This window comes from Aedes albopictus, chromosome 1, assembly GCF_035046485.1.
Source record: "Aedes albopictus strain Foshan chromosome 1, AalbF5, whole genome shotgun sequence".
In the NCBI taxonomy this organism is placed as follows: domain Eukaryota; kingdom Metazoa; phylum Arthropoda; class Insecta; order Diptera; family Culicidae; genus Aedes; species Aedes albopictus.
The window spans coordinates 268,574,631-268,598,180 of record NC_085136.1 but is presented as its reverse complement, the minus strand read 5'-3'; the positions used below and the strand labels follow the sequence as shown (position 1 = coordinate 268,598,180).

The 23,550-nt window shown below is 42.3% G+C and overlaps 1 protein-coding gene across 2 annotated transcripts in view; it reads right to left on the bottom strand.

The window, feature by feature from the left end:
* The window catches only part of LOC109429338 (lutropin-choriogonadotropic hormone receptor), a 208,604-nt gene that overhangs the window by 63,371 nt on the left and 121,683 nt on the right, over window positions 1-23,550 (bottom strand). The window contains exons 2-3 of one of the 2 annotated variants that reach the window (XM_062846743.1): window positions 19,552-20,355; window positions 11,569-11,721 (exon numbers count right to left, since the gene is read on the bottom strand). In XM_062846743.1, coding sequence (XP_062702727.1) covers window positions 11,569-11,721; window positions 19,552-20,039 — 641 coding nt within the window. In that variant the 5' untranslated portion in view covers window positions 20,040-20,355. The remainder of the gene's footprint in view (window positions 1-11,568; window positions 11,722-19,551; window positions 20,356-23,550) is intronic. The other variant, XM_029860184.2, reaches the window with a different exon arrangement.

The following is a 23,550-nucleotide window of genomic DNA, read 5'->3' as shown; positions in this document are numbered from 1 at the left end:
GGGCAACCTTCTCAGGATTCTACGTCAGTCCATCTCTGGATTCCTGAGAATTCCTCTCAGGATTCTAGATGAATTTCCCTTAATAATGTGGAAGATCCCCTTTTAAGATCCATCTCAGAGTTCTGGGGCAATCTGATTCATGACCCTAATTGGATGTCTTTCAATACTGCAGCACAATTTCTCTCAGGGTTCTAAAGACTGTTTCAGAAATTATAAATACACTTTGTTTATTAAATTAAATGAACTGTTCTAATGATTTTTACCAACTTCTTTCAAAGTATAGCATATTGTACTCCATATTTTTTATATTTCCTCTCAATTGTCTTGATATTTTAAAGAAAATTCAGGTTCTCCAACAAATAAATCAAGTTTTTCAAGGAATGCCTTGATCAAAATTTGGAAAAAATCGATACAGGTATTTCCACAACATTTTTTCGGAGATCAAGTTTCTTATTTATTATGGTTCTCTACGGAACATAAGAACTGCCACACAGTTCCTTAGCTTTCCTGAACGCATTTAATCTAAACAAACGTATTTTTTCAGCTCATTTGATCCTTCAGATGGCAAAGCCTGTCATACCATAAAAACAAATGCAGTAAGCAGTAAATGAGATATTCGTTTGCTTAATCTTGTTGTTACTGGCGTTGTTGAGAAATTTGAAACAAGAAAAAAATGTAGGCCCGTAATGGTGGTTCATAATCAAATGTTCCAGTAAAAATTACTCTTACGAATCGAGAAATATCTTTTATTATCGATAAAGCAATTTTTATTGTGTTTGGAAATTAAATATTTTATCTGTGAGATTTTTTTTCTTTCCTACTATGCTACATTTTTTGACCACTTTGTGCAACTTCAAATTTTATTCATCTAGTTTACAGAGAACTATTTTTGAACTTTTACCAGAAACATAAACAAAATTAGTATTATTTGCTTCGTTAGCATGTTTACTAGAAGAGCTAGAAGAAACTTTTTTGGATATTGTGCTCAAATTGAAATGGCAGTTAATCGTTAGTGTATTTATAATTTCTGAAACAGTCTATAGGAGAATCCCTCTCAAGATTCTGGAAGAATCCGCCAGGGAGTTCTGGGGATATCCGTCTAAGCATTCTGAGAGAATCCCGAGGAAAAACTTCTCTCATGATTCTGAGGCAATCCATCACAGGATTCAGGGAGATTCCATCTCGGGAATCTGCGAAAATCCCTCAGGATTCTGGATAAATTCCTTTTACATTCTGAGAGATAATCCATCTCAGAAAACTGGAGTGATCTCTCCCAGGATTCTAGGGAAATCCTTAATAGAATTCAGGGAGAATTTCCACTGGAAGAATCTTTCTCTCTTTTTTGGGATAAGGTCTCTCAGGATGCTATTGTGATTACAGCATTTTGAAGGAATCTCTCACAGAGTTCTGGAGAAATCCTCAGAATTGTAAAAAATTCTGGAGGAATTTTTGTCAGCAGTTTTATATAGGAATACCTATCAGAATTCTATGGAATCTCTGGATTCTAAGAAAATTCATTTCAGGATTTTGGAGTGTTGCCTACAAGGATTCCCTGACAAGGGCGAAATCTTTTTCAGGATTCTAAGAAACCCACACTTAGGATCCCACTCAGAATTCTAAGAGAATCTTTCTCAGCATTCTCAAGAACTCCTTTCAGGCTTCTTGGAGAATCATACTCAGCATTCTCAGAATTGTACCAAAATTTCTCTTAGAATATTTGGGAATATAGGGGAATTAGAACTCTGCGTAAGATCCTATATCACTATAGTATTATAAGTATAGTATTATAAATATTATGCGGGTACTCTTCCCAAGATTCTATGAAAATTCGGCTTTCTGGGGAAATTCCCGTCAGGATTCTGGGGAATTTGTCTCATGATTTTGTAGAAATCCTTGGGATTCTGGGGCTATATTTTTCAAGATTCTAGAGCACTTTCTTTCAGAATTATAATTCAAGGAAGAATCTATCACGAGATTGTGAGTAGAATTTTCTAGAGAAATTTAGATTATGTTTGGAGAATCCCTCGCATAGAATCCCAAGGGAGAGCTTCTCTTAGGATTCTGAGATAATCTATCACAGGATTGTGGGAGAATTCCTCTCGGGACTCTGAGACAATCCGTCTCATAGATATGGAGTAATCTCTCTCAGGATTCTACGAAAATCCTCAATTGAATTCAGAGAGAATTCCTACCAAAATACCGGAAAAGTGTTGCTTTCTTTTCTAGGTAATGTCGCTTAGGATTCTGGTGTGATCATTTTCAGCCAATCACGAAACGCGACGCGAGGTAAGACACGACACCTATGGTTCTTACAATCGTCAAAATAATTAAAAAATTACCTCAATGCCGACCGGTTTCGGACTGCCCATCTACGGAACAATGTCCGACTTATTGCACTGTTTCAAGTTGGGAGAGAGAGAATGCTACTGTTGCTGCTGGTGATTCATGTCGACGAGATCGAATAGACTTGACATGATGGGAGGATCGTTTTCATTCATCAGCGGTTTTTGGGCATTGCTGATAAACATTGACTCCCATGCGTTGAAGTGGAAAGCTTTCCTCACAGTTTTAACGAGCTTCACACTTGTCCAATCTATTTCGTGGTCGATTTCCACCGTATAAGTCGCTACGCTCGATTCGTTGCTCTTCTCAGACACCATGGCGTTCTTATGTTCCCTTATGCGGACTTTGACTTTCCGGCGGGTTTGTCCAATGTAAACCGTCGGACAGTCTTTGCAGGGAATCTGCTATACGCCAGACTGCTCGTCAGGTGGAACCTTGTCTTTGAGGTTGCAAAGCAGGTCACGCAGAGGTACTCACTTTTGTGAACAACGTGTAACCCTTGTCGGTGAAGTGTGGTTTTTATGGGGTTCGTTATTTTCGGGTAGAATGGCAGGCTGACTCTTTTGACTTCTTCGATGTCCGGCTGTAGGGTTATACTGTCGCACTGTGTTTTTCGCTTATGTTTTCGGATGATTTTATCCACAAAAGATCTGTCGTACCCATTTACTTCGGCTGCTGGATAAATACGGTCTTTCTCATCTTTAAACTCTTCTTTCGCCATGGGTACTTTGAACAACCGGTGTGCCATAGAGTGGAAAGCGGCTTGCTTCTGGGCACCAAAGTGATTGGATGTATCTGTCGGTGGAGGTAGGCTTGCGGTAGAACCCGAATTTCAACGTGCTGTTTTCTTTTCTACTGATCAACAGATCGAGAAAGGGGAGGCTCCCTTCTATTTCCTTCTCTACAGTAAATTTTATCGTACTGTGTTGGGAGTTTAACATGCTCAACGTTTGATCTAGGTATCGTTCTTTAACCGGAGCAAAAATATCATAAACGTAGCGCCACCAGATCCTGGGAAACAACTTTTTCTTTGAGCTTCGTTCTCAAAATCGCTCATGAAGAGGTCCGCTAGCAATGAGGACAGGTTTGCCTGTAAACCTTCCCCCTGAACGTGATTTTCAGCATTCTTAAGAAAACTCTCTCTATCATAATTCTAAAGGAACTCCTTTCAGAATTCTGGAGGAGTCTCTTTAAAGATTCTGTTGGAATTCATCTCATAGTTTTGTAATATTTCATAATATCGAATCGATGTGAGCACATCGATTCAAAGCATTCGATTGAATCGGTAAATCGATTCTGCTGATCCGATTCGAATCGATTCACTAAAATCGATGTCTCAGCCTGATTTGCCAAATGCTACTCACTCCTACTACTCACTGATCATTTATTGATACCCACTGTCTGACGCTCCTTACTCCCCATTCTTCATTGTTCACTGCCCAAGAGCTCACACTTTACTAATCACAGCTCACTTTTCACTAATCACGCCAAACTTCACACTTAGCACTCGGCGTTGCTCAATTATCACTCCTCACTGCGCCACATTCTACACGCCTCACAAGTTGCTCCTCACAGTATACTTCAACTTCTCATTCTACATTCTATATTGATCACTTTTGACTCTTTATCATTTGTGGCACTGCTTTTTATGCGTAAAAACTAAACATGAGACCACTTTTGAGAATAAACAAAATGAACATTTGACAGCTTATCCAGAAGCAGACATCGAACATGAGGCAGCTTATAAAGATAAAACTGAACACGGGACAAATTGACTTGATGTTGTTTTCGTAGAATGTCCCAACAAAGTATACTAACAGAAAGTGGTATCTGAAAGTATACGTAGACCATTTGGCGATATAAAGTCAAAATTGTCAAAAAGTAACATGGGAAAACATGCACACTGTTGTCACAACTTTTTTCGTAAGCATGTGACCACTTTGCGGGGACTCATAAAGTTTTTTGACATATCTAAGGCTGTTCTATACAACCATTCAAGTGATTTAGGAAAATTTAGAGAAAAGGGCAAATAACTATGTTTCTCATATCAACTCCCATACAATCTTCATACGAGCATAGCTCCGCTCAAATGTCATCGGAGTTGAAAAGTATTGTGGCATCAGATAGACTAAATGAGAAGTAGGTCCATCAATCTTTTGACATATGGTATTCAGGGCCGAACTATGTGTACTAGTTTACAGCATTTATTAACTCAGTAAGCATCCATTTAATTCCAAGGGTTTCAATGGAATTCTAAAGGTTATTTCTCTATTGATTTGAACATATTTTTCAGAAATAATTTCAAAAATATATCAAGGGATCCCAAGGCAGATCATCAAGACGCCCCAGGAAGTAGGTTTCAGGGTTGCCTTCAAGGAGTTTCTAAAGAAGCTTTTTTTTTTTTCTATCTGTCTTAACGAGATTTTTAGCCCTAGGCTAGTTCATCTCGGGACCCACGCTTTACTTCCCTTCCGAAGGAAGAACCCACATTTTTGTGAGTTTGTCGGGAGTGGGATTCGATCCCAGGTCCTCGGCGTGATAGTCAAGTGTTCTAACCATCACACCAGGTCCGCTCCACCTAAAGAAGCTTCTCCAAGATGTTGTTCAGAAAATCTTGAACTTCTTCCAGGAGCTCTTCAAGGATTCACTACAGGAGTTTCCTCAGACGCTTCTTTAAAATGCCTTCGGATATTTTAAATTCCTTACGACAAGTCCAAAGGTTTCCTACAGGTGTTTGTAACTTTTTTTTTTAATTCTACTTGAGTTTTATAGGATTTCCACAAGAGGATTATTAAACATTCCTCAAGCTCTTTTTATACTATCTTAAGGAATTTCTCTTTTCCACCGCGAATTCCACAAAGAGTTTCCAATGCAATTCTACCAATTATATCTTAGAAATTCCATCACGAACTTCTATGTAAGCTTTTCTAGGATTTTTCTCACAAAATACTCCAAGAACTTCTTTCGAATTCCCTGTAGCACTTTTTCTACGAATTATTTCAACAATTTCTCCTTCGAGAGTTTCTCCACAGTTTTTCCAGGAATTCGCCCAAAAATTCCTGCAGAAATTATTCACGAAAAAATTTAAGAAACACCTTCTGGAGGATTTTTCAAGACATCCTCAAAAAACTCTTAGAGTACGCGTAACTAAATTTTTGAGGAAGCTCTAAAAAAACCCTGTAGAAACAGCTAGAGAAATGTCTGAGACACGCCTAGCGCTCATAGAACAATTGCTAAAAGAATTTTTTTGAGCTTTTTTAAAAAGATAACCGTAACACCTACTAAAGAAATTCCTGAATGATCTCGAAGAATACCTGCATCAACTCTTAGACAAATTTGTCAAAAAAGTGTATGTGGTAGTGGTAGGATATCAGTACTTTTTTAACATTTTCCTAGATCCGCTCAGCCGAGTAATCAGCAAACAACAATTTTGCCGAGGTATAAGCAATTTCAACGCTGATATTCGGAAAACGTTTCGCTGCGATACCAATTAACAAGTTGATTAACCACACAAATTTGAGCGTTTGAGTGCCAAAGGGCTTCTAGAGAAATTTCAGAAGGAACTTTTTTGGAACCTACGATAACAATTCTTGAAGGAATACCTGCAAAACTCCTACATCATGCATTAATTCCTGGAGAAAATGCTGAGGCTAGATCTGGGAGAAACCTTTGAAGGAATCCCAGTAGGAACCTTTGAAGCAATGTCTAGATCTAGAGGAATTGTTGGAGGAATTAGTAAAGCAACTTGTTACGGGTATAAATATTTGTTACAATTATAAGACAGAATAATTGTTTAATGTGTTAAAAGTTTATTATTTGTGCGTTCTTTGTGATGTATGTTTTATTTTACCTTGTACATGTTCCCATATTTTTGATGCACATTTATAGGGTTCTGGAAAAAAAAGGCCCATGAGATGCAATCCTACTTTGATTGCTAACTTTCAGGCCATTTCTGGCAGCGGTCAAGTACTAGAGATGTAAACCTTTCCCTGCCACGGACTTCAAGTTGTTGATCTCAAGTATCAAACCCCGAAACAGGATGCCCGATTAGGATTAGTTTTCCTAGATAAAACCAAGCTATGAACACAGCAACAAATGCTGTGAACTAAAAGGCGAATTGCTATATAAAACACAATTCCAGGATGACTGATGGACCCAAACCAATATATGAAATCTTGTCATCCTGTGATCGGAAGATGTTATCCATCTGTATAACAGGGCACATATATGTTTCGTGTCGTGTTGCGTCAAATTGTGATGTCTGTAAATCGTGCATTTATAGGGTTCTATGTGTTCGTGATATGTTGATACTTTGTAACAATTAATTTCTTTTGTTTTTGTAACAAACTCCTGTGGCAAAGTGGGCTTCGTGGTCGTATGGTTGGCAGCGCCAGTCGTTGAGGTGTATTGTTAGCCACGGGGTGTGGGTTCGATTTCCACTCCAGTCGGAGAAAACTTTTCTTCAAACGCAAAATTCTTCATTAGGTCACTGGGTGCCCAATATGGTGTACGTTGTCCAGTGTAAACAATGTTCAGTCTGTACAGCCTCTGGCTGAAGACGGTGCGAAGTGTCTTTTATCAAAAAATGTTAAAGGAACTGGTTTTCCTGTAATTCCAGAAAAAAAAACTTCCTAAAAAATCTCTGAAGGTATTCTGTAGCAATTTGATTCTTTAGGGGCCGTCCATTTATTACGTAAGAGTTTGAGAAATCTTACGCGCAACGCGCCATACAAAAAATATTTGGGCTTCCAAACAAAAAATCTTACAAGGGGGGGGGTTGCGTGGTGGTGTCGAAAAATCGTGAAAATTACCTTACGTAATAAATGGACAGCCCCGTAAGGATATCCAGATTGATCCACAATCTAAAACTCCGCCGGAAAATTAATCAAAACCCAAATTTCATAATTGTTGATATCTGGAAACAATTTTGAACCCACCAATACTCATTTTTTTTTATTTTGACCTAAACAAAAAATTATCAAACGGAAATCTATTTAAACATTTTTTGGACTTCGATTCTTTTTTATTCTCGTGTTTGCGAATCTTGGTTTTTGATTGTTCTTTTTTTTTATTTCTGAACATCTCTACATCTTTATGTTTTTTCTGCAAGCCTATCTGGGAAATCATTTTTTCAAGCGAAAACATTTCGAATTCTATGATTAATTGTCGTGATTCGATACAAAAGAAACAATGACATCTGAAAAGTGACCAAAACAATAATTTTCATTGAATAAAAAAAGTGAAAATATGTACTATGTCTTTTTACACCAGAATCGTTTGAGATAGGTATGGAAGACGGTTCTGAATATGATTGCCCAGGAAAAAAACAAATACAAAAATGCTCCACTAGTAATAAATAATCTTCCAAGGATTCATTCGGAAATATTCTTCTGGGATTGCTTTAGAAATTCCTCCAGGATTTATTCTGGAATTCCACTCCAAAAATTTCACATATAATTCTTGAAAAAAGACTTGTCCTTCAAGAATTTCTTCAGAAATCATTTTCGGAATTTTTCCATGTGATTGTCCAGGGATTCATTCAGACATTTTTATGAATTTTATTTACAATTTTATCTAGAGTTTTCTTTAGAAAATCTTTCCAAGATTTTTAAAAGAATCTTCAAAAACCCTTTAGTGATTTCTCCAGATTTCTTCGGAAATTTCTGTCCTTCATGAGCTTTTACAGTTTCTTAATTTGTTTAAACCTCTTTGGATTTAATCCGAGATTTTTTGCAGAAATTGTTTTGGAAATTCCTTCAGGGGTTCTTTTATAAATCTTATAAGGGATTCCTCCACAAATAACGCAATTTAGCTTTGAAAACCGTGCTTGGATTTCCTCAGAAATTAATGGAGGAAGTTTTTCAGAAATTTTTCCAAAGTGGCTTCAGGATGTTTTCCAAGGATTTTTCTATAATTTTTCTATTGATCAAATTAATCCTTTTGAAATTTTATCAAGCATTTTGATCACTGCTTTAGGTATTCCTCTTGGTATTCCTTCGGAAAATCTTGCAGGAATCATTCTATACAATGTTCAATAGATTTCTTTGGAAATTATGCCAGTGGCAATATATCAAACTACATATATAATATCATAACAAACCAGTCCCATAACTTAATCATACCCGGCCAAAATCCCATTTCGCAGCGTCGGTGAGTCGCTGCCATCTCGATAAATAGATATCATCCCTTCCCTGCTATCCCTTTCCATCTATTTCTTGTTATTTCAGAGAGCGAGCAATGGCGCTTAAGCCTAGGCTTGTTAGCCAGGACACGTAAATGCCTGTGCCCCATCCCTGAAGCAAGAAGGCCCAAGGAGTGACAAAACCTTTTTAGCTACGTCACTCCCAACGTTGGTGTTTAAACATACTAAACACTTACACTCACATCAACACATCTACATGTACTACTCAAATACACTCACAAAATCTTGTCGCATCACTCGCTTATAGTGAACCCCAAATCAAACCATTCCAAATATCCAACTCCTTGACACCTATGGGGGCGCCGGTGTGTCGCTGGCCTTTCATAAAGTAGGTGTCATATCATCACATCCTTTCCTATCCTCGTAACGGAGAAGATGGGCGTGGCCGGCAATGGAAGTTTTCATGTCTTTTTCTCCAACCTCTAATCGGATAGCTATTCCTTCCCAAATAGCATTCCATAAGCAATTAGAATAGGAGTATTTAGGTTTTAACATGACAACTTTCAGTATGCAATCTATGAATTACTTCGTTACCACGAAACGCAACGCAAATAGATTCCTTTGGAAATTATTCCGAACTTTCCTTTTGCATTCAATTTTTGTTTTTGATAGAATCCTCTGGTGATTTCAAGTATTCAGGAATTTCTCCAGAAATTCCTCTAAACGTTCTTTTGGAAACTCTTCCGTGGATGGCTTCCGAAATCAATAAAATCACTTTTAGAAAACTATTTTGGGCAGTTCAAAAAACATTTCAAGAATTCTTTAAATAAATTTGGGAATATTTTTAAAAATCTTTGCATTGCTTCGGAAATTTCTGCACAGTGCCCTTCTTGAATCACTCTACAATTTCATACAGATTTTTTTTTTTCAAGTATTTCTCTAGCGGATATTCCATGGACTTCCAGAACTCAGAAACTCAGAAACTCCTTCATGGATTCATTCAGAAATCCTACCAGTGATTGTCTCGCAAAATATCCCACGGATTTCATTGGAAATTGCTTCAACGATTTCCGCAGAAATTTCGAGTTGCTTAAAGTTCTCCAAAGTTTTCCTCGTAGATTTTTTCCAGGGATCCCTTCAAAAAATCTTCATATATTGCTTCTGAAATTCCTCTCATTTTTTCGAAGGATTTCTTTGAAAATTTCTTCCGGGCTTCTTTCAGAAATTCATCCACGGTCACCTTGGATTCCATTGGAAATATTACATACGAATTTCTGGAGCAACTTTTTTCGGAGATTTTCAGGAATATTTATAGATAGTTTTCTATTTATTTACCTTAACTTAAGGAATACGTCCACAGTAATTCCTTAAAGGATTGCTCCCGGAATTCTTTTAAACATATATCAAGACTTTTTTTTGGGAATTCCACAAGTGATTTCGAAAGTTATTTCTTTATGTAATTCTTTATGAGTTTCTTCCATATAAATTTTCTGCATTAGTTATTTGTTGGTTTTGTCAGACCTGAAGATTTCAGGTTTTTTTTTAATTTTTTTTTCGGAAATTCTTCCAGTTGTTCTTTTGAGAACTTTGTTAAAAACATTTTAGGGAAATCTTCCGAAAGCTGTGAAAAAGTTATACCCTAGGTAAAGTGAGGATAAACTTTATTGTTGTTTTTTTTTTCAATACACGTAAAGGAATAAAATCAATAATAAAATCTTGCCTCACTTTCCCTAGGGTATAACTTTTTTCACAGCCGTCGGATCACATCGCGGTCTTCGACAAAGTTCTTTGGCATATAGTCACCTACAATAATGCAAAAAGGTTTACTTTTTTACCACTTACAGCGCCACCTAGCGGCAAAATTCGGAAACTTAAAATTTCTGCATACATTTGGCCAAGTTTTCCCAAACATACTTCATGCGTTTTTAGCGCCCCCTTAGGCTCAACCGATTTTGCTCAAATTTTGAATGTAGCTTCTGAGAGCCCAAAACAACTGATTTAGGACGTAAGACTTGGTATTTTTCGAAAATTTTGTTTTTCATATAAGTGTGGGCTACCCTAATGTGCATGTTTGACTACTTCTCTACGATTCATTCAAGCATTTTCTAAGTCGGGAATTCCTCCAAAAGTATTTTAAAAAATAAAAGAATACATTGGAAACTTATTCATGAGTTCTTTTTGTGAATTTATCGGCAAGATTGCTCAAGAATAATCCCATAATTACTTTATAAGTTCCTAGAGGTTTACAGGAAAACAAAGAAGTATCTTCGTGAATTCGTCCAAGAGTCCTTTTGCAGATTTCATTGCAGGAGTATATTTGGATTTTTTTTCATCCTCTGCTAATTGTCTTTCGCATCGTAAGACATGGCTCATAAAACCACTGTTTTGAATTTTTTTTCCAATTATTCGAGATCGAATTTCATATTGATATTGAAACTTTTACAAAAAAAAACTGAACAAGCTTCACCAGTTTCCCCTACGCATAAATGTATGCATATCAGGAAGGAGGGTGAAAGCGTGAAAGACTGCCTGACTTCCTCGGACGTGGCAAAAATAAACTGGTGAAAAAACATCTCCGATGGAGGGCTGTGTGAAAGTATGTAAATTATTCTTGTTTGTTTTCAAATACTCTGAAGTGCATGCAAGGACGTGATCTTTTTTATGCAGGTGACTTTTGTTCGGATGGTATTTTAACATTTTGCAGTGAGCTTCAAACATACATGGCTTAACGTATGTTATCATAAACTGGACTGATGGCGATTGCACCCCTTCGTAATCCAATTACAATTTATTAATAAATAAAAGAGCAACTCTCTGAAATTTATATGGCAAGGATAAACATTGCCATATAAGTCAGAGAGTTGTCCCCATAACAAAGAGTCAACAACAATAATAATACCAATATCCTGAATTTTGAAATTCTGAAAATCTAGGGCAGAAAAATACAAATAAACTACATACTGTTTGCCAATCAACATGATTCTACTAGATAGCTGGTCATTAACCTAAGTATCAGTCTAAACAGCCAAAGGCTATATTGTTGTTTATACACATAGACCTGTTTTCGTTTAATTGATACTTACAATGTCTTCAATTTGGTGGAAATTCCCTCGAAAACGTTCGACTCCAGAAACTGGAGCTTGGGTGCATGAGCTATGTATAAGGTCCGCAGGTTCCGCAACTTAGCGAATGCCCGGCCTTCTATGCGATGAAAATCCTTCAGGGAGATGAAAAATCTGCGAAAGAAATAGAAGAAAGAAATGTACCCACTTGAGTACTTTAATCGAGAAATTTCACTTTTTAGATGTTTTAATAATCCACAGCCCAAAATTAAATAGAGCCGGTTGACTGGAAATAAAGCTTTAAAGCTGCGAATTTAGAAATAAACTTTTAAGAAAAAAGCTAGAGCATCAGTAGCCAAACGGTATCCAGCTATCAGTCACTCACCCCCACGACGATATAAAGTTCAAATCTTGCTAGCTTCATAATCGTCAATACAACAGCAGCTACGATAGTCGTCTGCCTACTACCAAGGAACTCCGTTCCCGTTGAAAACGACCAACTACGCTCAATAAAGGAGAAAGCAAAGCCAATCAATGCTAATGAATGCACCAGTGTCAGGTACTTATGCACCATGCTACACTGCTATTCAAGTTACCGTCACCGTCGCCGTCGTCATGTCAGTCAGCCAATCAGTCAGTGCAATCATGGGAATGCAGTAAACTTACGACGGATATTCTCCGGAAAGAGCAGCCGGAAAGGTGGCAGTTTGCTGCTATCTTCATAAATGGCCGGCACATTCAAACCAACTAATGGAAGCCAATGAATGGCTGAATTGATCCTTTCACTTTTCCCCGGGGGGGAACGACAGAGACTGACTTAGATGTTGGTACTGTTCGCGAATTGAAGCAATGGTCCTCCGGAAAGTAGGGGGTTGTCGTCAGGCCCTACGAGCCAGCCATAAAAAAACCATTGTAACGGAAAATCAGCAACAGAATAATACGAACCGAGACCAACGGCAACGACCCCAGCGAACAAAAAGAACTTGCCATTGTAAACTCGGTACGTGGAACTGCCGATCTCTCAACTTCATTGAGAGCACCCGCATACAGAAGGTGTGTTGGACAGGATCCATGCTGCGAATGTTTAGAGGTAATCATACCATCTACCAGAGTTGCGGCAATACACGCGAGCTGGGAACAGCTTTCATCGTGATGGGTGATATGCAGAGGCGTGATTGGTTGGTGGCCGATCGACGAAAGAATGTGCTGTGCAGGTTGAGGATCAAGGGCCGATTCTTCAACGTCAGCATAATAAACGTGCACAGCCCACGCTCCGGAAGCACTGATGATGACAAGGGCGCATTCTACGCGCAGCTCGAACGCGAGTACGATCGCTGCCCGTCATGGCTTGAGTCAGATCATCATAGGAGATTTAAACGCTCAGTTAGGCCAGGAGGAGGAAATCAGACTGCGATTGGTAAGTTCAGCGCCCACCAGCAGACGAACGAAAGCGGCCTACGACTCATTGATTTCGCCGCCTCCAAAAATATAGCCATACGTAGCATCTTTTTCCAAAACAGCCTCCCTTATCGTTACACCTGTAGATCACCACAGCAGATGGAATCTCAAATCGATCACGTCCTGATTGACGGATGGCACTTCTCCAACATTATCGACGTCAGGACCTATCGTGGCACCAACATCGACTCCGACCCCTATCTGGTGATGATCAAACTGCGCCCAAAACTTTCCGTCATCACCAATGTACGGTACTGGCGACCGCCACGGTACCACCTAGAGCGACTAGCATACGCGCAGAATCTCGAAGCCGCGTTGCCAGACGAGGGCGAGCTCGACGCGGCCGCTCTACAGGACTGCTGGAGAACAGTGAAAGCAGCCATCAACGACGCAGCCGAGAGCACCATCGGGTACGTGGAACGGAATCGACGGAACGAGTGGTTCGACAAGGAATGCAGAACTGTTTTGGAGGAGAAGAACGCAGTGTGGGCGGTAATGCTGCAACAAGGGACCCGACAGAACGTTGAACGTTACAAAGAGAAACGGAAACAGCAGACCCGCCTCTTTCGGGAGATAAGGCGCCGTCTGGAAGAAGCGGACTGCAAAGAAATGGAAGTGCTATGCCATTTCTAAGAAACACGGAAGTTCAACCAGAAGCTCAAAGCATCCCGCAACGGCTTCGTGCCGCGAGCCGAAATGTGCAGGGATAAGGACGGAGGCCTCTTGACGGACGGACGTGAGGTGATCGAAAGGTGGAAGCAGCACTGCGATCAGCACCTGAATGGCGTTGAGAACGTAGGCACGGGAGACCACGGCAAACGGAGGAAACGACGACGCCAGTGCAGCGGAGGACGGAAATGAACTAACTCCCACGCTGAGGGAAGTTAAGGTTGCCATTCATCAGCTCAATACTAACAAAGCAGCTAGTAATGATGGTATCGCAGCTGAACTCATCAAGAAGGGCCCACAAAAGTTGGCCATCTGTCTGCACCGGCCGATAGTCAGGCTCTGAGAAACCGAACAGCTACCGGAGGAGTGGAATGAAGGGGTAATCTGCCCCATTCACAAGAGAGGCGACCATTTGGAAAGTGAGAACTTCAGTGCGATCACTATTTTGAATGCTGCCTACAAAGTGCTATCCCATATCATATTCCGTCACCTGTCACCTAAAATGAATGAGTTCGTCTGAAGTTATCAAGCTCGCTTCATGGTATCGACCGCGCAGAGCAATGGAGAATCATGGACGAAACGGCTTTCCTGGGAGGCTGACTAGAGGGATTAAAGCAACGATGGACGGTGTGCAAAACTGCGTAAGGATTTCGGGTGAACTATCAAGTTCATTCGAATCTCGCCGGGGACTGCGACAAGGAGACGGCCTCTCATGCATACTCTTCAACATCGCTCTTTTTGTTTTCCTTCTAAACCATAAGGGGAAAAATCTGCTCAACAGACACCCTAACAGGAAGGTTAGGGTAGTGTGGGGTTAAGGCCGTCTTCTACAACACTAGTAAAAGCCAGGACTACTCTCTCCTCGTACCCACTAAACCATTCCTATGGTCGCCAAACCCTACGTCTCTCCGGAACCACCAAGAAGGTATTGCTTCAGAGAGGGGCTAGTACATATCGCACCCTCAAGGTTAGCTGCCGTAGCCTAGCAGCAACGAAAATCGATGACTCGCTCTGGAGAGTCCATCACGTTTCCCGTTTCCCGAGTGGTCCTCGCCACTCCCTTTGTCCTCGGAAGGCGGGCAGGGTCAACCCCGCCCACGCCCAACTGCTTTGCAGATATCAAGAACTGATGCCCACGTGCAACCCGATCTGACCTGCTGAAGGCAAGGGTATCACTACCCTTCAGGCCCTATCGGCTGCACCAGAAGGTTGCTGACAGCAGGGTCTCCACCTGCCCCGACCCTTGCCGGGGACCCCTTTCCAACCGCGGGCTCGGATCCAACCCAGTAGACCGACGCCACGACAGCACCGCTACCGGGACTTCCTCTCCGCGGCCACTTAATCGCTGTAAGGGTCGATCTCGACCGCAAGGCACCGGTATGACCACCTCTTGTACTGCATCTGGACTAGCCATTCTCCGAGTCCACGCGCCACCTTCTCTGTAGCTCCCATCCCAGACGATATGGGTGATAGCCATTGAAACGGCGTTCCAGCTAACCTCATCCCTATACATCCTCTGGACCAAATTGTCCGGAGTTCTGTCCTCCCCGCATGTGGCATGGTCACGCATTGTGCGAAAGCGCGGGCACACGAACAAAACGTGTTCCGCAGATTCCTCTAAACCATTGCACCCTGGGCATTCGGGAGAATCCGCATGCCCGAAACGGTGTAGATACTGTCGGAAGCAAGCATGACCTGTAAGGACCTGTGTCAGGTAGAATGTAACTTCCCCATGGCGCCTATTAATCCAACTATCTACCCTCGGTATCAACCTATGGGTCCACCTTCCTTTGGTGGAACTGTCCCACGCGCGCTGCCATTTGACCATAGAGGCCATCCTGACAGTCCTGCGTATGCCTCTTGTGCCGCGCATTTCGAAGCACTCCATGTCCTCACTGATAAGAATGCTGATAGGCACCATACCAGTAATGACGCAGAGAGCGTCGTGTGACACGGTACGGTACGCGCTCGCAACCCGCAGGCACATAAGCCTGTAAGTACTTTCCAGCTTCCGTCGGTAGCATTCAGTACTTAACGCGGTGCCCCACGCCGGGCCGCCATTCCTAAGTATGGACGTAGCAACACTAGCCAGAAGCTTGCGCTTACTGGCGTACACTGCAGAGCTATTGGACATCATCCGGGACAGTGCCGCAATAGCTGTGGAGGCTCTTTTACAGGCATAATCGACGTGGCTACCGAAGGTAAACTTGTCGTCGATCATCACGCCCAAGTGTTTGACAGAGCGCTTAGACATGATAGTGCACTCTCCTACACTGATCTCCGTCTGCTGCTCCGACTTCCGGTTGTTAACAACCGTCACCTCTGTCTTGTGGTGAGTCAGCTCCAGTTTCCTGGACCGCGTCCACGCCTCCACAACCTTGATCGAGTGGTCGGTAGTCAACTTCACCTCCTCGATCGTTTCACCGTAGACTTCGAGCGTAATGTCGTCAGCAAATCCGACAATCTCCACTCCCACTGGTACTCTAACTTCAACACCTCATCGTGCATGACATTCCATAACACCGGACCCAGGATGGAACCTTGCGGGACTCCTGAGGTTATGTGAAAGCACTTCCGACTCACATCCGTGTCGTAAACTAGTACGCGATTCTGAAAGTAGCTTTCGAGAATCTTGTACATGTACTCCGGTATCCCCAGACGCAAGAGCGCATCGGCAATAGCAGACCAGCTGGCGCTATTAAACGCATTCCATACATCCAGAGTCACTACCGCACAAAAGCCAATTCCCCTCCTCTTAGGCTCGAGTGCTTTCTCGGCGGTTTTTGTAACCGACAAGATAGCGTCTACGGTGGACTTCCCCTTTCGGGAGCCGTACTGATTACTCGAAAGACCATTTTCGCCCTCAGTGAACCTCAACATTCGATTGAGGATGATCTTTTCGAGCACCTTCCCCGCCGTGTCAATCAGGCATATTGGTCTATATGCCGACGGGTCTCCGGGTGGTTTCCCCGCCTTTGGCAATAGCACCAGGCTCTGCCTCTTCCAAGCTTCTGGGAAAACTCCCTCGTCCAGGCATTTCTGCATAGCAGACCTGAACATCTCGGGAGCCTCTGCAATAGCTACTTTTAAGGCCAGGTTCGGAACTCCGTCCGGACCAGGGGCCTTACGTACGCTAAGGGACTTAGCTATCCCCGCAAGTTCCACATCGGTGACCCTCTCCTCATCGCCAGCCATCGCTCTGGAAGGTGTGATGCGACGAGCCGGGCTCAACAGCCGGGAAACGATTTTCACAAAATCCGGTCGATTTTTGTGCTTTGCGGACGACATGGACACTATCGCCAGAACATTTGGAACGGCGGAAGAGCTGTAAACTCGCCTGAAACGCGAAGCAGCAAAGGTCGGACTGGTGGTGAACGCCTCAAAAACAAAGTACATGCACCAGCGCACAGTGTACAAATTCGAGCGAAAAAACGGACGCAATTCAGTTCCAGTGGCTAAGCTAACGACAGATACCCATTCCTAAGCAAAAAACTTCGGGGAATCGAATGGTGCCGACCCCTTTCCAGAAAAACATCGCCAAGTGTCTCATTTTGGTCATTTTCCCCTAAATTTGTCAGAATTTATTGAATATGTCAATCTTAAATCCAAAAAAGTTGGGAGGCACCCTGAATATTTCAAAAAACTTCATGCGGCAATGTTGGACAACTTGGTTTAGTAAATGTTTTTCACTTTTGATCACAATAAGTGTATCATTTTGTCCAGTATCCCCTATAAAATGAGAATATTTGAGAATTGATTATGAATTGAACAAAAAACCAAGCAAAGTCGTTAGACAATCATGCTACTACATGGAGAAACGCCAAACGGGTTGTGTCTTGTCCATCACATTCAGAGATGATGTCCCATTTTGTCCAATATCCCCTATAAATAAGGAATATTTGAGAATTTCGAATGAATTTCAACAAAAAAACATGCAAAGCCATTCAAAACTCGTGATGCTGAATGGAGAAACCCTAAACAGATCATCTCTTGTCCATCGCATTTAGTGATAGTGTCTCATTTTGTCCAATATCCCCTATAAATTGAGATAATTTAAGAATGTCAGATGAATTTCAATAAAAAAACCATGCAAAGTCGTTCAAAAGTCTGATATTGTTTGTCTTTGAATAACATTTTTAATTTTACAATTATACAAGAATACAATTTTTAATTTGTATGGGAAAAATGACAGAATAAAACATCATTTCTAAATATAATAAACATGAGATGATCTGTTTGAGGTTTTACTATTAGGTAGCACGACTTTTGAACGACTTAGCACGGTTTTTTATGAAATTCATCTGAAATTTTCAAACATTCTTGATTTATAGGCGACATTAGATAAAATGAGACAACATCATTGGATATGATGAACAAGAGACGATCTGTTCGGAGTTTCTCTATTCAGTATCACGACTTTTGAATGACTTTGCATGGTTTTTATTGTAATTCATCTGAAATTCTCAAATATTCTTTATTTATAGGGGATATTGGACAAAATGGAACACAATCTATGAATGTGGTTGACAAGACACGACCCGTTTGGCGTATCTCCATACAGTAGCATGACTTTTGAACGATTTTGCATGGTTTTTTGTTCAAAATCATCCGAAATTCTCAAATATTCTCATTTTATAGGGGATATTGGACAAAATGAGACACTTATTGTGATCAAAAGTGAAAAACATTTGCTAAACTAAGTTGTCTGTCATTGGTACATGAAGCTTTTTGAAATATTAAGGTTTTCGCCCACCTTTTTTGGATTTAAGTTTGATATGTTCAAGTATTTTTGACAAATTTAGGGGAAACGGGCAAAATGAGACACTTGGCGACGTTTTTCTGAAAAGGGGTTGGCACCATTCGATTCCCCGGAGTTTTTTGCTTAGGAATGGATATCTGTCGATTGCTTAGCGACTGGAACTGAATTGCGTCCGTTTTTTCGCTCGAATTTGTACACTGTGCAGCGGAACCGAACACGACCGGATCCGTCTAGGTAATGTCACGATAGACGGGGATACTTTCGAGGTGGTGGAGGAATTCGTCTACCTCGAATCCTTACTGACGGCTGACAACAAAGTGAGCCGTGAAATTCGGAGGCGCATTATCAGCGGATTCGGGCCTACTACGGGCTCCAAAAGAAACTGCGGTCGAAAAAGATTCACCCACGCACCAAATGCACCATGTACAAAACGCTAATAAGACCGGTGGTCCTCTACGGACACGAGACATGGACCATGCTCGAGGAGGACCTGCAAGCACTCGGAGATTTCGAGCGACGCGTGCTAAGGACGATCTTCGGCGGCGTGCAGGAGAACGGTGTGTGGCGGAGAAGGATGAACCACGAGCTCGCTGCATTCTACGGCGAACCCAGCATCCAGAAGGTGGTCAAAGCCGTAATGATACGATGAGCAGGGCATGTTGCAAGAATGCCGGGCAACAACTCTGCAAAGTTGGTGTTCGCCACAGATCCGGTTGATACAAGAAGGCGTGGAGCATAGAGAGCACGATGGGCGGATCAGATGGAGCGTGACTTGGCGAACATCGGGCGTGACCGAGGATGAAGAACGGCAGGCACGAACCGTGTATTATGCAGAAATATTGTTGATTCAGTTTTATCTAATACTAAATAAATAAAAATGATGTCGAAATGACATTTTCAGCACTGCCTACGATCCTAATCTCTGGTTAATCCTCAAATTATATCCTATACCGACAGTAAGGGTGACCTGTGTGATTCGGAAAGATTATCGTATTACCCTGTATTAATATGAAAGTACCTCCCTGTTACAAGTTGAGCACTGAATGAATGTAAATTTTCCACATCATCGTTATCAGAAAAAACGCATCCATACCTACATGAATAACAAAGGTACTTACAAATCCTGCAGCTCGTTCGCATACACCGCCAGGGCGTTCTCTCGCAGCCGCTTGATGCCGACCTTTTCCAGCGTGAGCTTCTGCATCATCGACAGCTTCTGCGGAACGCGCATAATCGAGCTTCCCTCGCAGCGGCAGTGGATCTCGTCGAGGAACTCGTCCGTCGAGTTCCAGCACTTGCACACCGGCTTCGAGTGGGTCAGCACCATGTGGTCCTGTGTGTGGCCCGGCAAGCTACCGTTGATCGCCTCCAGCAGCAGCATACTGTGGTTGCCGTCCAGCGGCAGAACCGAACTCGACCGTATCATTGCCGCCGGCGAAACCATGTCCATTTCGGTTACGATGTGCGATGGCAGGGAGAACGAATCGTTGTCCAGTAGGGGGACGGCACGTACGAACCGGGCCAACCCTAGTAGGAGGGCTAAAACCCTCCAAACCAGCACCGCTTCCACCAACTTCTGTCGCCGTCGCGCACTACATACGCTCATTATCGTTGAACGATTATCACAGAGAAAAAATCCGTTTTTCACTACACCGGGAACCAGTGGGCTCCACTCGTCCCGGCTTAACAGGAGGGAACGTATTCCCTACGGTTTTATTTTATCACTGCGCTCTGCTTGTTGCTAGCACTCTTATCACCGGAATTCAAGTTTTCATCCACTTCACTTGCAGGGAAGCATGTGTACGATGATGGATTGGTCCCAGGTGGATGCTCTTCATTCACGTTGCTTCATATGCAAATGTTTTGTACCGATGGTGCAGTGCTTCAATTTCGTACCTCATTATCTGGGGAAGTAGTAAAAACTGCAGCTCATTGATACTCGGGAAAACATAAATTGAGGACGGAGCTTTTTATGTCACTAGTTCATTACTGGTTGACATGAAAATAGGATTGCACGTACGAGGATGTACATTTGAAGCAGATAATAAATCGGTAATCATTGGCTCTAGGGGTGTTTCAGTAGGCCCAGAGACGCTTCAAGAGGTCTCAAGGGCGTTCTAGGGGTGTCAGAGGGTTTCAGTGGGGTATTTGGAGGTCTCGAGTCCCTGAACCTCCTTGTGACTCCTTTGAAAAGATCCTGAAACTCACCTGGGTATCAGGGGTTCTCTGGAGCATTTCAGAATGTCCCGGGGGATTCCAAACGGGTCCCATGGGCATTTCAGGTGCTCCCAGGGGGTTTCAGGAAAGAAATTTGAGGCCTCAGTTGGGGTTTTTGAGGGGTACCTAGAGGTCTCAGGGGGTAACTAGGGATCTCAGTAGGTTTCAAGAGGGTTTCAGGTGATCTCAGGGACATTTCAGGTTTATTTTTATCCGTATTAACAAGATTTTTAGTCCTAGGCTAGTTCATCTCGGGGCGCACGCTTGATTTTCTTTCTAAAGGAAGCACTCACATTTTGTGAATTTATCGGGAGTGGGATTCTGGGGGTTCCAGAGACGTTTCAGAGAGCCTCATGGGGTTCGAGAGAGTTTCATGGGGGATCTAGGGAGTTTCAGGGGAAGGGGGTCCAGGTCTGATGGCGTTTCGGGAGGTATCAGCATCGTTCAGGGAGTCCCTGGAAATTCCAAGGGGTCTCAGGGGTTCTTGGGAGGTCTCAAGGGCGTTCCAGGAGATATCAGAGAGTTTCAAGGAGGTACCTGTGGTCTTATGCCTCTGATATACCTTGGGACTGCTTTTACAAGCATCCTGAAACTGTTCTGAAACGCCCCTTTAACCATGTGAAGCCGGTTTTTAATCTTTATTATTAAGTTTTTTCTACGTTTTTCTCAACAGCATAAAAAGGGTAGAATATGATACAAAATATTTTTCTGGACATCCTAGGTCATCCAAACTGTTCTTGAGTTCAAATACTAAAGTCTACGAGTGTAACGGTAACTTCTTTCATTATACAAAGCTAAGATTTGTAATCTATCATGTCAAGTGAGTCTTCTGAACGTTCAATAGACAGTATCAGATCAGTTGGGATCCGGCTTGGAAAGCGTCAATGTCAACACGACTCGTCACGTGATTATTGCAGAAGTGCCTCTCTCAATGTCATCGAATCGGGAGACGATGACCAAGAGAGTCTAACCATATTCGCTCATTTTTCGGTCATGACGAAGCGTGACATGATTTTATACAAGGCAATTACTAGCACATCGATGGATTTTGTTATTGTTTGAATTCTTTAAATCATAAACATATGTCTTCTCTATCCATCAAATACAACGACTAGTCTAAATTTGCTTGGACCAGGTGAAAATTTTAATTTCAAAACAATATGGAAGTTTTGGTCATGACGCTTGATTATTGCGGAATGATATGACGAAGTGCGGGAGTGCTCGTTTCGTTATGTGACGATGAAAAGGCCTACTTGTTCATCGTCATGGGATGGTCACGACCAATAACAGCGCTGGTTGGGATATCCTAGGTCATCCAAACTGTTCTGAGTTCAGATCCTGAAGCCTACGGGTGTAACGGTAACTTCTTTTATTATACAAATCTAGGATTTATAATCTATCATGTCAAGTGAGTCTTCTGTAAGTTCAATCAACAGTATTAGATCAGTCGGGATAGCCTAGGGCATCCAAACTCGCAAGAACCAGCTTTGTGAGGTTGTTGTCCGGCATTCTCACAACACGTCCTGCCCCTCGCATCCTTTTAGCTTTTGCCACCTTCCGGTTGCTAGGTTCGTCGTAAAGTACAGCGAGCTCGTGGTTACTTTTCCGCCGCCACAAACCGTACTCCTGCACACTAAGTGCCCACGCTCGAACGCTTTGAGTGCTTGCATTGCATGTCCTTCTCGAGGTCAGGTTTCGTGCTCGTGTTTGAGAAACTACTGTCATAGCCATAGATTTTTAAGAACTGCGCTCCAGAACTCTTGTGATGACTCAGAATACCCTAATATTTCTAATGATGCCGTGTGATCTTCAACTATTCAGTGAGCATGATTGATTATGTAGGCACAGACAAACAGACGAAATCCATCGCCCAGTTCACACTATCATCACCTGGCGGTGATAGAATTAAACTTTATTGAAATTTAAATTCCCCGACCAGCCAACCCGTTCCACAATTCTGAACCCGTCTAATGTACATTGCCTTTTTCTTGCCTACCAGTAGAGTACGATACACATGTATACCTACATCCATCTATTGTATCCCTGCCTCAATGATCGGGTTTTGTTTTTCTGCTGCTGTTGATAGCTAATACACATTCCTATAACGAAAGTGAAAGCAATCACACGTTTTGATTTCCCTCGCTGATCCGAAAGTATCGATTTTTACGGTGTAAACTCATTGGATTGCCCGCGGTAGTATTATCATTCGGTCATTAGACGCGCCGTGTGTGATATTGTGCCAATTTTTGAAGTGTTCGCCGTCAAATCGTTGAAGATCTTCGTGAAACTCGTATCTGAGAGTTTGACACGTGACTACCCGCCTGATTTGCCCGCGTCGTCGATTTATTGCACTGCGACTGAAGTTTCGGTTCCGTGGATGCACTGTTGTGGATTGACCCGTAACTAGAAGTGTCTAGAGAACCCCGCCCCGTCAGTACCCGGTGAGTCACCCGTTGCCCATCATTTGGTGCCGTGACCAGGATACTGGTTTCCCCGTCCCCGACTACACAACGTAACCTCGAACGAGCCGCTGTGAGGCTTCCCGTCACACTCATTGTGCAGTAGACTGGTCCAAAGTTTATACTGTGGAAGTTGCTGAGAGATCCAGAAAATATAAATACAAGGCCTCCTGAGATTGGAGGTACCAGGTTAGTACCTTTCCAATCGAATAACCCCCCTCTTGCGGTACTTCTGGGTCTGTTTCGACCGTTTTAGTGTGCGACTGGATCACAGCCCATTGAAGAACTTCGGCATCGGTTCTTTTCCGGAATTTCGTCAAAGTATTACCGGATTACCCCTGCGCTTCATTGTTCCTGTTATTTGATCAAATACAAGGCCTCCTGAGATTGGAGGTACCAGGTGAGTACCATTCCAATCGCATTATTTCCCCGTTTGCGGTA